Consider the following 14,533-nt stretch of genomic DNA (forward strand, 5'->3'; position numbering starts at 1 on the left):
TGAGGACTGTGGCACACTGCTGTGAAGAACGCTGCAGCCCCCAAATGAACCAACCTACTTTTCTTAAGCGTATAAGTGCTGCTTGGCTGTCTCCCCCAAACATGCCTTCATCTCCTATTGTAATCCCCTCTCACCTTGCCTTAGCCCCACCCTGGCCCTCTCCCCAGCCCCTCCCATTCCCCCACTGACTGGTTCCATTGCTGTCTTGGTCCTGCGTTTGCAAACTGTTCAAGCTTGCGTGGCCTGCGAATTGAGCTGAGCGAGGGAGGCCAGTCTAAGCTGCAGTGCCCTGGAGCTGGGGCCACAGGAATTAGAACCCACTTGCCCTTGGCTCTTCACCAGTGTTTTACGGCTCCTGTAGAAGTAAGAAAGATCTTCTCCGACAACCTTGCAAACCATACTTGTCCCTGGGCAAACGTACCACATTCAAGCCTTAATGTGCAAATCTGGGATCCTGCAAGCGGCGCTTGAGCTCGCTGTGCTTCTTAAAGACGGGGTCTCCTCTACAGCCCAGGCTGGCCTAGAACCCAGAGAGACCAGCCTACCTCTGCCTGCTTTAATGCTGGGATTAAAGGTGTATGCCACCACACCCAGTGCCTTTTTGGTTTTTAAAAATAGTCGGAGTCTCAGTAAATTAACATTTGAACCCTGCATATATCTGGGATTAAAGGAAGATCCTGTAGGCTCTTCCAAGAAAGTCCAGCTTGAATCTGCTTTCAATGGCTTCATCCAGCTGTTGCTCTGTGTTGTCCATACTGCGGGTTTAAGGCTGGCATGTGAGTCCACAGATACTTTTAAAAAACATTTTATAAGATTTTAGAGCAATGATCTTAGAACACACTGGGATCTTACCCCTGCTCTCCTGAGGCTTTTGCTTAGTTCTTTTCCCCTGGATATTATTTTTAAAGATTGTTTTGGGTACATCCATGCAACTCACAGTTCTTTCTGCAGTCCCCTCTGAGACGGCAGCCGGCAACGCCCAGGCCTCTGTTGCTCTATCTGCGCTCACACACCAGGCCAAGGCAGTTATCTGAAATATCAGGGAGCCATTGTGAAATTGCTGTTATTATGTCAGTCAAGCATGGCTCCAAAAGGGCAATTTCCTGCAGTTCGTGCTAATATCGGGTTTCAGTGACATTTATTGGAGCACTTAGCAGGAAAAACCCGACCCAGAGAAGATGATCTGCACCCTTGTGTTTTCAGACCCTGACAATTGCTACCCATAAATTCAGGAAAGAAAATGCAGACTTGCCTGAGGATGGAGCCCAGCTGGTTGAACACTTGCCTAACATGCACAAAGCCCTGGGTTCAATCCTCAGCACCACAGAAAACTGGGCATAGTGGTGCGTGCCTGTGACCCCAGCCCTTGGGAGGTAGAAACAGAAGGGCCAGAAGTTCAAGGCCCCCTCCTGCTACATAAGTGAGTTTCAAGGCAAGCCTGGGCTGTTGAGCATATCCTAAAAAGACCAAAAAAAAAAAAAAAAATCAATGATCATCAGAAAGTCATGAATGAGCTTTGTTTTTCTGTGCTGTGACTCCAGGCACATATATGTATATGTATGTGCTCTTAACTCGCTCCCACCAAGAACCATGACCCGTTCCAGTGACAGCCTGAGAGAATACACAGAAACGTGTATCCCAAACATCACAAAGTAGTGTTCTCGCGTGGCTGCCATATGAGTGTGCCAGCTGCAGTTGAGGAGATCCTTTAGTTCTTCCATTCTGTTGTCCTCCCTCTTTCCCCTGACACAAGGCTGTCGAGAAACTCAGATCCCAGATACCCTCTCTTTCCAGTCTCTGTGACTATATGAAGCAAGGCCTAGGGTAGTGTTCTCAGCCTTCCTAATGCTGTGACTGCTGTAGATAATGCCCTTGTACACTGGTTTAATAAAACACTGATTGGCCAGTAGCCAGGCAGGAAGTATAGGCGGGATAAGCAGACAAGGAGAATTCTGGGAAGAGGAAGGCTGAGTCAGGAGCCACCAGCCCGCCGTGCATGTAAAGGCACATAGGTAAAGCCATGGAAAACATGGCGACATATAGATGAACAGAAATGGGCTGAGTTTAAGTGTAAGCTAGTCAGTAGGAAGACTGAGCTAATGGTCAAGCAGTTTTAATTAATATAAGCCTCTGTGTTTGTTTACTTGGGTCTGAGTGGCTGCGGACCCAGGGGGAAACAGGAAAACTTCCAAGTACATGCAACCCTTTAATAAAGTTCTTCACGTTATGGTGAACCCCACCATACAATTATTTTATTGTTATTTCATAACTGTTCTGAATCTTAATGTAAATATCTGATATGCAGGATGTCTGATATGCGACCCCTGTGAAAGGGTCGTTCGACCCCCAAAGGGATCACTGCTCACACATTGACCCACACACTGGTCATTGGTCACTGGTGTGCCCTGATACTGCCAGCAGTCTACTATAAACCCCGCCCCCGCCCCCGAGACGCCTCCAGGCCCAAAGATTGCCGGGGCCCTGTACCACCTGCAGCTGTGGGTTTTGATTACAGCTGGGAACACTTAGTCTAGGAGTACCGATAGAATGTCAAGCCGAGGGACCCCAAGGCCACCATTACCTCCCCACCGAGGGCCACCCTGCTCTTCTCATTGCTCCTCTACCTCTAGGATGCCTGGCATGACTCCTCCGTGAGCTGTGGCCTGAAAGGTAAACATCCCTGAGGCTACAGACAGCAAATGGCCAGACTACTTTGGGGAAGAAAATGGGGAGACCCGGTCCACATTTATTAAACACATTGCATGTGACTGTGTGGTTTTATCATGGAAGTTACAAATGAATTGAAGCCACAGTCCTGACAGGAAAGCACCAAAAGTTAGCCCAATATGGTAGCCACTAGCCACCAGTGGCCATTTATATTAAGTTGATTAAAATTTTATACGTTTAATGTGAGCATGGTGGTACATACCTCTAACCCCCACATTTTGGGAGCTGAAGCAGGAGGATCGTGGGCAAGCATAGGCTGTAGAGTGAGACACACACACACACACACACACACACACACACACACACACACACACACACACACACACACACGGTTCATACAACTGAAGAATTAGCTTTCTTAACCAGATCCTATTTCCCATGTTCCCATGTGACCAGTGACCACTGTATGGAACGGTGCAGATGGAGAGCACCTCCAGCCTGGGAAAGCAGTTCTGTTGGGTGACACTGGTCCATCCTGAACAATAGATGACCCAAGGCATAGTTGAAGGTTCGTCTTTATATTACTTTCTCACTTGGCCTGGCCCTGGTCCAGGCACAGTGAATATTATATTAGAAGGTATAATGGCGTAGTGGAAAGCCAGGAGGAAATGCTAGCAGGTCACATAGGTGGATTCCTGTGGGGAGGGACGCAGGGTGGAGCCTCGCCTGACCTCTTTGTGGACCCAATGTCCCTGGACACTTGGACAATTTCCTGGGTCCATATGGGAATCTCTGATTCTCTGCATAGGGATTGTGGGTCGGCTCCTGGGAGGAATCCTGTATGATACAGTTTTTGTTATAGCTTTTTCCCCTTGTGGGAGACACTGGGAAGGGGTGTGGGAAGAGGCATGGCTGGTTCGCCTCTGTCCACTGTGCTGTGCGCATTTAACAACTGACTGGAGCCAGGCTGTCCTGAGGACTCAGTAGTACAAACAACCCAAGGGCAGCTGGAGGGATTTGATATGAGTCACACAGCACCAGGAGACACCTCAGTTTCTTTACCTAAGAGATGCTGTGCAGATGGAGCATGAAAGAAAACACTCCTGAGGCCCTCTGCACACAGGTTGGCTTTAATAGTCATTCCCCTGGGTTTCTTGCCCCCGCCCCAGCCCCTCAGAAGATGGCACCTACCTTTCTGTTAATGTCAGCCCCCAGCTAGTGCCACAGCGCACTGGCCTCCACATTGATTGCTAAATCCATTGAGAAGCACTGTGGGTAGCTCATGTAGCAGGCAGATCAGTCAGGTGGCATCCCTCGGGGTGGACCTAGCTCCAGGGGACCTGGTGACCTCCATAGACCCTGCTTTCTCTTTCTCGAGCATGCTCTGTCTTCCTAGCCGCTGGTTCAGCACCAGCACAACATCTTGAGAAAGCCACACACATAATCCTGGACACCCTTGTGCTCAAGGAGAGAGGTCTCCATCAGAGAGGATTTAGACACATATGAAAGCAGTTCCCTTGCCTAGAACATTCTTGAAGTCCTTGTTTGGATGACTTGCGCCTCTTTGTTGCTTTTTTTTTTTTTTTTGGTTTAGTTTTTCAAGACACGGTTTCTCTGTGTAGCCCTGGCTGTCCAGGAACTCACTCTGTAGACCAGGCTGGCTTCCAGCTCGGAGATCTGTGCAGGGATTAAAGGCATGTGCCACCACAGCCCAGTTCCTTGTTACAGTTTGAGTCTTGCTATGCTCTGCCCCCAAACAGGGGAGGCGAGCTTGATGTTGGGAATTACATACACGGGGAGGGCTTGGAGAATACTGATTGACAATGTTCATGAGAGGCAGGGAGGGAGACAGGAGAAGTACTGATTGACAGTGTTCATGAGGGAGACAGAGAGGAGAAGTACTGATTGACAGTGTTCATGAGGGGGACAGAGAGGAGAAGTACTGATTGACAGTGTTCATGAGGGAGGGAGACAGAGAGGAGAAGTACTGATTCACAATGTTCATGAGGGAGACAGAGAGGAGAAGTACTGATTCACAATGTTCATTGTGGGAGCCCGTTCTCGGGTTCCTCGTGGCTTTACCCAGCAGGTCCGAATAGAGGATGATCAGGACCACGGGCCTGAGTGCAGGTGTCTGAGATGGTCTGCACTTGGCTGTGCTGGGGGAGGAGGTCTTTTGCTCCACCCCTTGGCGTCTCTATAAAAACCCTGGGCCAGAGACAGTTGGGGCCCGTTGGAATAGGTTCCAGGCCCTCTCGAGGCTATCCTTTATTTTCTATCTGTTTATCTCCGCAACATTCTCCGCTATAAATCCTTCTATCTAATATTTCCTGCTGCTCGCACTCAAGAAAACTCTGGGAAGCTGTGGGGTTGGTGGGTAAACGCCCCACAGAATGGCGCCCGAACAGGGACTAAAGAAAAAAGGACTAAAAGAAAAAGGTAAAAAAAGGGACTAAAGACAAATGAACAGGGACTAAAGACAAAGTAATAGGGACTAAAGATAAAGGAAAATAATAGTTTTATTACAGAGTTTTTGGTGAAAGTGCTGAGTCAGCCCTGCCAGTGGAAAGGCATGCCGGTGTTATGAAAAAAAAATATATATTTTATATATATATATATTTTTGGTGAGGCAGGGGTTTTATCCTCGAGAGAAAAGGAAAGCGGACTGGAAGGATGTCCGATGCTGCAGCGAAATTCTCTTCTGTCAAAATTTTCTATCTTCTATCCCTTTCTCAAATTCTACCTGTGAAAAATAAGTAAGGTAGTAATATAGTTAGGAAAAACTTAGAAGTGTAAGATTGTGTAGGAAAAAATAAGTAAGGCAACTAGACAGAAAAACTCTTCAATTTTCTAACTTTGGGGGCTTTGAAAGCAAACTGGGGGAAAAAAATCTTTCTTTGGGCTTTACGGGTAGTAAAAAAGCTCTTTTCTGAGCTTATAGGGAAGAAAAAGTTTCCTATGGAAGCTTTTGAACTGGGGACAGCTGAAATGCCAAATCCAAGCAGCAGGAGAAAGTAATTTCTCCCTGAGGCAAAAATGGGGTATACTAAGACTACTTTTAAAGTGTGTAAAGAGTTTTATGAAGAAACTGCTTTTGGATGTTTTGCTAAGTTTTCAAAGTGTTAATCGAAAATATTGCTTTTCAATATGGGTTTGTAGGAATTGTATAAGTTTGGGTTCCTCTAACTAGGTTTGAGTTTTTGTTTAAAAATTATAAAGAAAAGGAGGAGCTATAAGATTGAATTATGTTCGCAGAAACCTATTGATATTAATGTACCCTGGTTTTGTGGAGTTGAGGAAATGTTTAAGTTTGATGTGAATACATCGAAGTTTTTCCTATGTTCTGTTAACAAGAAAAATGACTGAGTTAAAGTTGTAAGATGGAGAAAATTGTTAACTATATATAGCACCATATATGCTAATTCAAATGTTTCTGTTAAGAGTTTGCTTTGAGTTGTAAGATTGAGAGAATTGTGACTATGTATAGTGATATTTATGTTAACCTGTTAATGGTAATGATGAAGCTAAGGGATTCTTTAAGTTTGTAGTCGCCTTAAGAGTTTTGGTTTAGAAAGGGCTTGAGGCAGCTAAGACTGCTGTGATCACCTTGGACCTAATTCAAAAGAGAAATGCCATCTATATTATCCTCTACTCCCATACTGGGAGGTGTAACAGCTATGGAGATTGCTGTAAACCATTAATAGTTACTTTTTTTATATATTAAGAAGGGGGGACCTGTGGGAGCCCGTTCTCAGGTTCCTCGTGGCTTTACCCAGCAGGTCCGAATAGAGGATGATCAGGACCACGGACCTGAGTGCAGGTGTCTGAGATGGTCTGCACTTGGCTGTGCTGGGGGAGGAGGTCTTTTGCTCCACCCCTTGGCGTCTCTATAAAAACCCTGGGCCAGAGACAGTCGGGGCCCATTGGAATAGGTTCCAGGCCCTCTCAAGGCTATCCTTTATTTTTAGTCCCTATTACTTTGTCTTTAGTCCCTGTTCATTTGTCTTTAGTCCTCCCTTTTTTGTTCCCCCTTTTTTTTTCTTCAGTCCCTTTTTTTTCTTTAGTCCCTGTTCATTTGTCTTTAGTCCCTTTTTTTCCTTTTTCTTTTAGTCCCTTTTTTTCTTTAGTCCCTGTTTGGGCGCCATTCTGTGGGGCGTTTACCCACCAACCCCACAGCTTCCCAGAGTTTTCTTGAGTGCGAGCAGCAGGAAATATTAGATAGAAGGATTTATAGCGGAGAATGTTGTGGAGATAAACAGATAGAAAATAAAGGATAGCCTCGAGAGGGCCTGGAACCTATTCCAACGGGCCCGACTGTCTCTGGCCCAGGATTTTTATAGAGACGCCAAGGGGTGGAGCAAAAGACCTCCTCCCCCAGCACAGCCAAGTGCAGACCATCTCAGACACCTGCACTCAGGCCCGTGGTCCTGATCATCCTCTATTCGGACCTGCTGGGTAAAGCCACGAGGAACCCGAGAACGGGCTCCCACAGTTCATGAGGGAGGGAGACAGAGAGGAGAAGTACTGATTGACAGTGTTCATGGGAGGGAGACAGAAGTACTGATTGACAATGTTCATGAGGGAGACAGAGAGGAGAAGTACTGATTGACAGTGTTCATGAGGGAGACAGAGAGGAGAAGTACTGATTGACAGTGTTCATGAGGGAGACAGAGAGGAGAAGTACTGATTGACAGTGTTCATGAGGGAGACAGAGAGAAGTACTGATTGACAGTGTTCATGAGGGAGACAGAGAGGAGAAGTACTGATTGATAATGTTCATGGGGGGAGATGAAGGGTGGAGGGAAACGGGGAGGGGGGGACCTTATAAACAGAGTTCTGAGATTTGTTTGCCTTTGTCCTGTGTGACTTTGATGTCATTTTGGGCAAGGTGATCCATCTCAAGAAAATGGCTTCAAAAATGCAGTACTGCTAGGTGCAGAAGGTCTGTATGTTGATTTTGAAGACTGTTCCAGATGAGACTCCCCGTTCAAGGAGCTGGGACATGCTTGGCATGCCCATAGATCGATGCAGTGGCTGGGCCGGGGATGTCTGCCTTCCCTGTGTCGAGAGTGGAGTTCTTTCCCTTCGCTTCCCTGTGTCACTCCCCAGCTCTCTCCTCTCTCTCCCCTGGGTTGCTGTTGGCCCCTCCACATTACTTGTCCACATTCCCAGTCTCTGGTTATGGAGTCTCCACCCAGGTCCCATGATGAGCATGCTGTCAGTCTCACATGGACACCACCAGCAAGCACTGTGTGTCAGACAGAAGCTGTAAGGCAGGACCCAAACATGGCTGTAGTGTAGAACCCTGGAGTGTCACAGAAAACCCTGCACGCCTTGTTCGTCCTGTACTGACTAATGCAGAGTGCCCGGCCACAGGAGCCAGACTGTAGTCAGAAAGGCACTAGGTGACTCTGGAGGGACTCACCCCCCGACACAGTGGGCAATTCCACCTGGACGTAGTCACAGTGACCCTATCCTGCATATCCAGGGTGGTGCTATGTGTTAGGAAGGACATTCAATACACAATCTGCTCTCTTGGTGGCCTTGACAAGCCTCAATTTCCTCCTCCTCTGTAAAATGGGCTAATGGTATCATCGCAACCAAAAGCGTGACGGTGGAAGGCTTTAGAAACTGTGCCACAGTGTTGGAAGGCTAATGTCACTCCCGGGGCTCTCCTTTGAGGAGAGGACTCTCGCTGTCAAGGTGGTCGGCCTAACTACTGTGGCATTGACCTTTCATTGCCAGCGATACCTGGTCGCTGTTGAAGTCATTGATTTGTCCCATCTGGTAAAGAAGAGTGACAAGGAGAGGTGATCTTAGCAACTTCAAAAAGAAGCCAGCACCAGATCCCAGAGACCCACTGTCCCCAGCATTCAGGAAATGCCCTGTGTCTGAAAACACAGAGGCTGTGTGGAGGGTGGTGGTAGCCAGGGGCTCCCAAGGTCCGCTTCCTCCTGAGTGTTCATTTGGATGTCACTTGTGTGAAAGTGATAGGAGAGAGTGACGCCCGGAGCTGCCACCCGCCCCCGGTCATTTCTTCAGTGTCCGGCCGTCATACAGCGAGCGTCGTTCTTTGGGAAACACACAAAAGCATTTTATCTTGGCTTGTGCTTCCTAGGGACCTGAAGTTGGATGGAGGGAGACAGTCAGCAGGGGCCATGAGCCTGAAGGAGATCATTGGCCTTGATGGTGTGGAGCTGGGGGCTGATGGGAAGGTAAGGTTTCTAGTGTCTGAAATTTTGCCGTTGGTGCAAGGCCCAGGATGCAGAGGCAGAGAGCTAGAGCCTAAGACTTACTTGCAAGGTCAGGGCAGGTTCCTGGGTGCGATGCATCGTCTGACTCCAGTTCTGTGCAGACAGAAACCACCAAGCCAGTAACTCAGTACAGGCGTGGCAGGAGGTCCCGAGGTATGTGCATTTCTGCTAACACTGTTTACAGCTGATTGTGCAATATTCACATACTTATAAACACACATCCACATTCCAAGATGGAGTGATGGTTTGTGTATCTGTGAACGAGAGGTGTCAGTGAGCAGTATTCCAGCCACTAGTAAAGTTTTCATGATCCCAAGAAGCCCCGAGTGCCTCCGCCCAGCACGGTGACCACTAAGCTGTGTCAGTGTGGTATCCCGCTAAACAGTCAGATTTCACCCACAATACAGTGAGCTGTTAAGTTGAAGTCCAAGGAGCACAATTTGAAACAAGCTGACCTGTGGTCGTCTCCATACAACCTCCCCAAAAGCCTGCGCTCCCGTGGGAAGCTCCCAAACAGCTGTCCTCGCCCTCAGGGCATCTGTCAGCTCTGTGTCCAAGACACGATGATGCCTCGTTCAGGCTGTATGTGGGGTGCCTACAAGGTGCTTCTTGGGGCAAGTAAAGAGAAATAGGCTCCCCCATCTTCATCCCAAAGGGTGAGTGTTCACCTAGGAATGAGGAAGAGTGGAGCAGAGTGGAGGGTCGTGGTCAGCACCTTCAGGGAAGGAAGCGTGAGAGGAGCCAGCGGCCCTTACCAGAGACTCTGGGGGCCTGGTGTGCTCCTGATCCCTCCCCTGGATTATAAGATGCAGTCCATCATGTACCTTATGCATGACACAACCTTCCAGCACATTCTGAGAAGGTGCCTTGTCTGACACATGGACATTTGGCCACCTACCGGGAGTAGACAGACCAGATGGGATCAGTTAGACTACACACAGCTCAGAGGCTGTTCGGGCGAGGGTGGGGTATGAAAGGGGCACACATTTGGCACAAAGGAATACCAGACAGGTTGCGTTTTTATTTCTTTTGTGTGTGTGTTGTTTTTTGAAGTAGGGTCTCTCTGTGTAGACCAGGCTGCCTTCGAACTCAGATCTGTCTGCCTTGGCCTCGAGAATGCTGGGATTAAAGATGGGCCCGCCAGGCCGGGCTACAAGTTGCATTTTTCAAATCCCATTAGCGTCCAGAATTTCATGTTTTAAAACAGCAAACCTGGTCTCAGGGTAGCAACAGAGCTTGGCCAGAAAACAAGCCCGGCCTCCCCTGGACGTAACCGCTGCTCTGGGTTTGTTCTTTCCTTTCAGACAGTGTCCTACACCCAGTTTCTATTGCCCACAAATGCCTTCGGAACCCGGAGGAATACCATAGACTCCACCTCCTCCTTCTCCCAGTTCCGGAACCTGAGCCACCGCAGCCTCTCCATGGGCCGGGCCAGCAGCACCCAGGGGAGCCTTGATGCAGGTAACTTTTGCTCAGAAGGGTCTGGTGGCTTGTAGTAGGATGTGCCTCAGTTTACAGTGCAAATAGGATCTCCATTTGTGCTGGTTAGAGGTGAGGGTGCAGGCCTGAGGTGTGATCTCAGGCAACACAGACTCATACACATACCACAGAAGACCTTCCTCTTAATTAGCTGCTCAGTTCCCAGCCCCAGGGCCTACCTGTGCAGGGTGGGGGGTGGGGAGTGGGGGGCAAAGCTGTAGCACTCTCCCAGCCTCTCGGCTCCTCATTTACCTGTGTTCTATGGCTGCATTCTGCCTTCTGTGTTTCCCGCACAGTTGGGTCCTGAAGTGCCGGACTGGGTGAGCATTTCCTTTGCAGTGCTCACAGTTAGGAATTGGATTGGCTTTTGAAGGATGAGCTGCATACCCATGTTTGCCCATACATAGGTACAAAGATAAAAACTCTTACAGAGGAATTCCAGGTGAGGGGCCTAGGAATGGCTGGCAAAGTGCCCACCACAAAAACACGAAGACCTGAGTTCAGATCCCGAGCACCCACATGAAAGGCCAGGCATGCATTGTGTGTGTGTGATCCTAGCACTAAGGAGACAGGCAGACCCTTGAGCTTTGCTGGCCACTAGTCTGGCAGTATTGGTGAACTCCAGGTTCCATGAAAGACCCTTTCTCAAAAGATGATAGAAAAGTGATTGAGCGAAGCATCTTACATCAACCTCTGGTCTCCACACACATGTACACCTGCACACAAACTTACAAAGTCATGCTCACACTTACCACACACGAAATTCCAAGTGAAGGTGAAGTTCCCTGGGTCAGCCTGCCCCCATCACCTCCAAAGGTCACTTGTATCTGTGTTTGCTGGTGGCTACCACAGTTGGGACATGATTCACACACAGCAGCCTGTCTAGAAGCATTTACCAGGTCATGGCCCTGAATGGCACCACTGGGTTTAGCAATTCTCTCTGTCAGCTTAAAGAACAGGCTGGTCTAGGACCATGTCCTGTGACCTACAAGGGTCCCCACAGTTCACATGCTGTGTCAAGTTTTATATTCTTCTGGGTCAGTGAAATGAACACATAATTTACTAACATGGGGGAAAAATCAGAATGGTAAGAATTGGCCAATCTTTTTGTAGGTGGGTGGATATACCTCACTGCCAAGCACAGACAATGTCTTTAATATCCATCCCAGCAGCCTCAGCCTTGAGGAGTCCAGGGCCCCTAATTACCATGTGCTTGTGCTCTTCAGGAAGTGACCTGGGAGACTTTATGGACTATGACCCAAATCTCCTGGATGACCCCCAGTGGCCTTGTGGCAAGCACAAGCGAGTGCTGACATTCCCTTCCTACATGGTAAGTGGTGTCCGAGGGCTGGCTGGGTTGTTAGTGCCCACAGCATCCTGGAATGGCCTTGGGTAGCTCTCTGGACTGTGCACCTGGGACATTTTATTGAGTTCTCCAGTCAGAGTTGCAGCATCTAGTTAAATGGCCTGGGAATGCCGCTTATAGGGAAGTTGAGAAGGCTGGGTCCAGTGGACGAAAGCTACCAGCTTAGTTTTAGAGACTTTCACTTCCGAGAAGGGCATGCCAGAATATACACACCCCAGACTCCACTAGGGAAAGGCCTGACCTTCCTGTGGGAGCACCAAGTTCAAGTTGAGCTGTGTTGGGATCACCTCAGTGACTGTAAATCTCCACGTGCACTCCGAACCACGGGCAAGTAGGACGCAGCTGTTAGAAGCGAGCACTCTTCTTGCCGTGTGTATTTCGTGACTTCCTGGTCTCCCTTTGTGTAATCTCCATTACTCTTTCTGGCTAACTGCCTTCTCTGCCGTGGTGGGCTCCTGCTTCTGTAGACACCCCTTTCTTTGGGTAGAACTGTCCTACTTGCTGGGGAACAGGAGAGAAGTGGACTGAGCAGACCTGTCGTACACAGCCTCAGCAAAGGGAACATCTGCCCAGATGCCCTGCTTCTCTGTACCTTCTGCATCCTATGGGACATCAGGGCAGACAACCAAGGCACTTCCTCCCCTGGGTCACTCTAGCTGCTTATCTTAGAAGCCCTACCCTCAGCATTGAGCCCAAGGGTTCTCACTGAGGTCTTCCGTGTCTACAGAAGCCAAGGGCAAAGCCACTCCAAGTACTCAAAGGTTGCCCTTGGTGGTTTCGGACCACCGGTCAGCACTTGTAGTTCAGAGTCCTGCTGAGAACTTTCAAAGTCACTTAATTTAAAACGACCCCGTCCTCACTCTTACATACTCATCCCTCGCTCTTAACACGATAACAAAATCACAGTTGTGTATAGGTAGCAATTATTGGGTTTAAATGTTTTCAGGTTTGTTTTTTCCTATTCCATGACCTGTTCATTCAAGGAACAAAACCAAGATTCATTCATCTTCCCCAGATTCCAATGCTTAAATATTCAGTGACAAAAGCCTGTGCCCTTGCATTAAAGGAGCCACTTAAAAGTTGCCATTTACATGTATTTTCAGTGTGGGCCCCACTTTAGCGATGAATGTTCACTTCATTAACTAACTTGGGCAGGAAACTGTGGCTCAGAATCCCAGTGAGCCCCCTTGCTATTGACAGGAAGTGGGGTGCTGAGTCTCCAGCTTCTGAGTCGGGCTCTGCTCGCTGGTTTTGTCTGGCCGGTTCTGAATGGCCTGTCCCTGTGCATTCTGCAGTGGGACCTCAGGGCAGGATGTGAGGATCGTTCTCTAGCCGGAAGATAGACAGATGTCAGAGGTTTGAGACAGCATGAAGGTGTACTGCGTGTGGCCGGTGGTGCCGTCCTGCAGGGCACTCACCCACGGAGATGCCGTCCTGTGGCGGCACTGACCCCCCTTTGACGAGCATGGCCAGATCCCAGTTGCCCCCTTACTTCACTGTGAGCTCTGAAGCTCTGGGCCACGGTCTGTGCAGACTCACAGCACACAGCTCATTTGCCCTCCTTAGACACTTGGATGACTTTCCAGGTGAGAGTGCATGTCCAGCCCTCCTCAGCCTGTGTCCCCAAGTGGGCCGTTTTTCACGTGCTGGCGTTGGGCGTCTGGGAAGAGTCCGTGTTTTACAGAATGCCACCACTCTTTGGCTGCATTTCCCAGCCCAGGCCATGAGGCTTCTCTCCTCCTATTCTGGCCCCAGGCGTGATACTTTTGATAAAAGACAGGACATCCATTCTTTAGTGTTATCACTTAAATTGGTGACAGTGTGTGACAGACAGCTTCAGGCCAGCTTCTGCAACTCACAGGAGCCTACAGGCTACAGGGGATTTACCCTGACCCTGTAGGAACTGGAGTGCAGGCCTCTGTTGTCAAGGGTTTGCTCGACTTTTGTATGCTGGGGAGCAAATCTAGAATTTGCTCATTCCGCAAATTTAGTTGCCGCCCTACTATGTGCTTCCTCATTTATCAGAGAGCTGTCAGCCACAGTCCCCTCTCATTGGCCTTAGAATGAGTGGGAAAGTCCAACAGCGAAGATGTAGACAAATGAGTGCCTGTGGTTGTGAGGAGGGTGTGGAAGATGTGAAAAAGTGATAGGAGTTGACTAGGTCGGAGGCGGGTTCCCTGTGGGAAGGCAGGGGTGTGTGCAGAGTGGAGTTGAGACCACAGAGTGACAAGCCTGCACCTGTAACAGGCCGGTGACTCCCCAGAGGGACAGTAAGAGTTGGGGTTATCTGAGCAGGTTGCTAAAGGGCCCTCAGTAGAAGCCTGAGGCACACGAGGAGGAATGGAAAGCTCTGCTCAACCCCACAGCCTTCCCGTGAGGTCGATGCAGGTCTGTGAGGCTGGGCCTGCTGGCTGCTCAACCCGACAGCCTTCCCGTGAGGTCGATGCAGGTCTCAGGCTGGGCTCCGCCATCTGCAGGCCCCAGTGCTTCCTGCTACAGCTTCTGCTGGCCAGTGGGAGCAGGTCCTGGGGCTGCTCTGGATCCTGCTGCCTCAGCGTCACCTTCTCAGGCCACCGTCCAGGCTGCACCATCCCCGTGGGTGAGAACCCAGGCCTGAGACCTTGGGATGATCGTCTCCTGTTTGAGGAAGTGCTGTGGAATTTCAGGCTCCACTACAGCCATTTTACATGTGGAGTCTCATGAACTCGGTCACTAAATCTCAATATAGGTTTAGACTGTTTTCCGATTCCCCAGCTTCGCTAACGGC

At 49.2% G+C, this 14,533-nt stretch overlaps 1 protein-coding gene across 5 annotated transcripts in view; it reads left to right on the forward strand.

Annotated features, from left to right (window-relative positions):
- Window positions 1-14,533, forward strand: part of Cables1 (Cdk5 and Abl enzyme substrate 1) — a 110,920-nt gene that overhangs the window by 81,515 nt on the left and 14,872 nt on the right. For all 5 annotated transcript variants that reach the window (XM_016007802.3, XM_076554730.1, XM_076554731.1 and 2 more), the window contains 3 exons: window positions 8,786-8,882; window positions 10,226-10,382; window positions 11,627-11,730. In XM_016007802.3, the coding sequence (XP_015863288.2) occupies window positions 8,786-8,882; window positions 10,226-10,382; window positions 11,627-11,730 (358 nt within the window). The remainder of the gene's footprint in view (window positions 1-8,785; window positions 8,883-10,225; window positions 10,383-11,626; window positions 11,731-14,533) is intronic.

The sequence above is a fragment of the Peromyscus maniculatus genome, chromosome 19 (genome assembly GCF_049852395.1).
Source record: "Peromyscus maniculatus bairdii isolate BWxNUB_F1_BW_parent chromosome 19, HU_Pman_BW_mat_3.1, whole genome shotgun sequence".
NCBI lineage: Eukaryota > Metazoa > Chordata > Mammalia > Rodentia > Cricetidae > Peromyscus > Peromyscus maniculatus.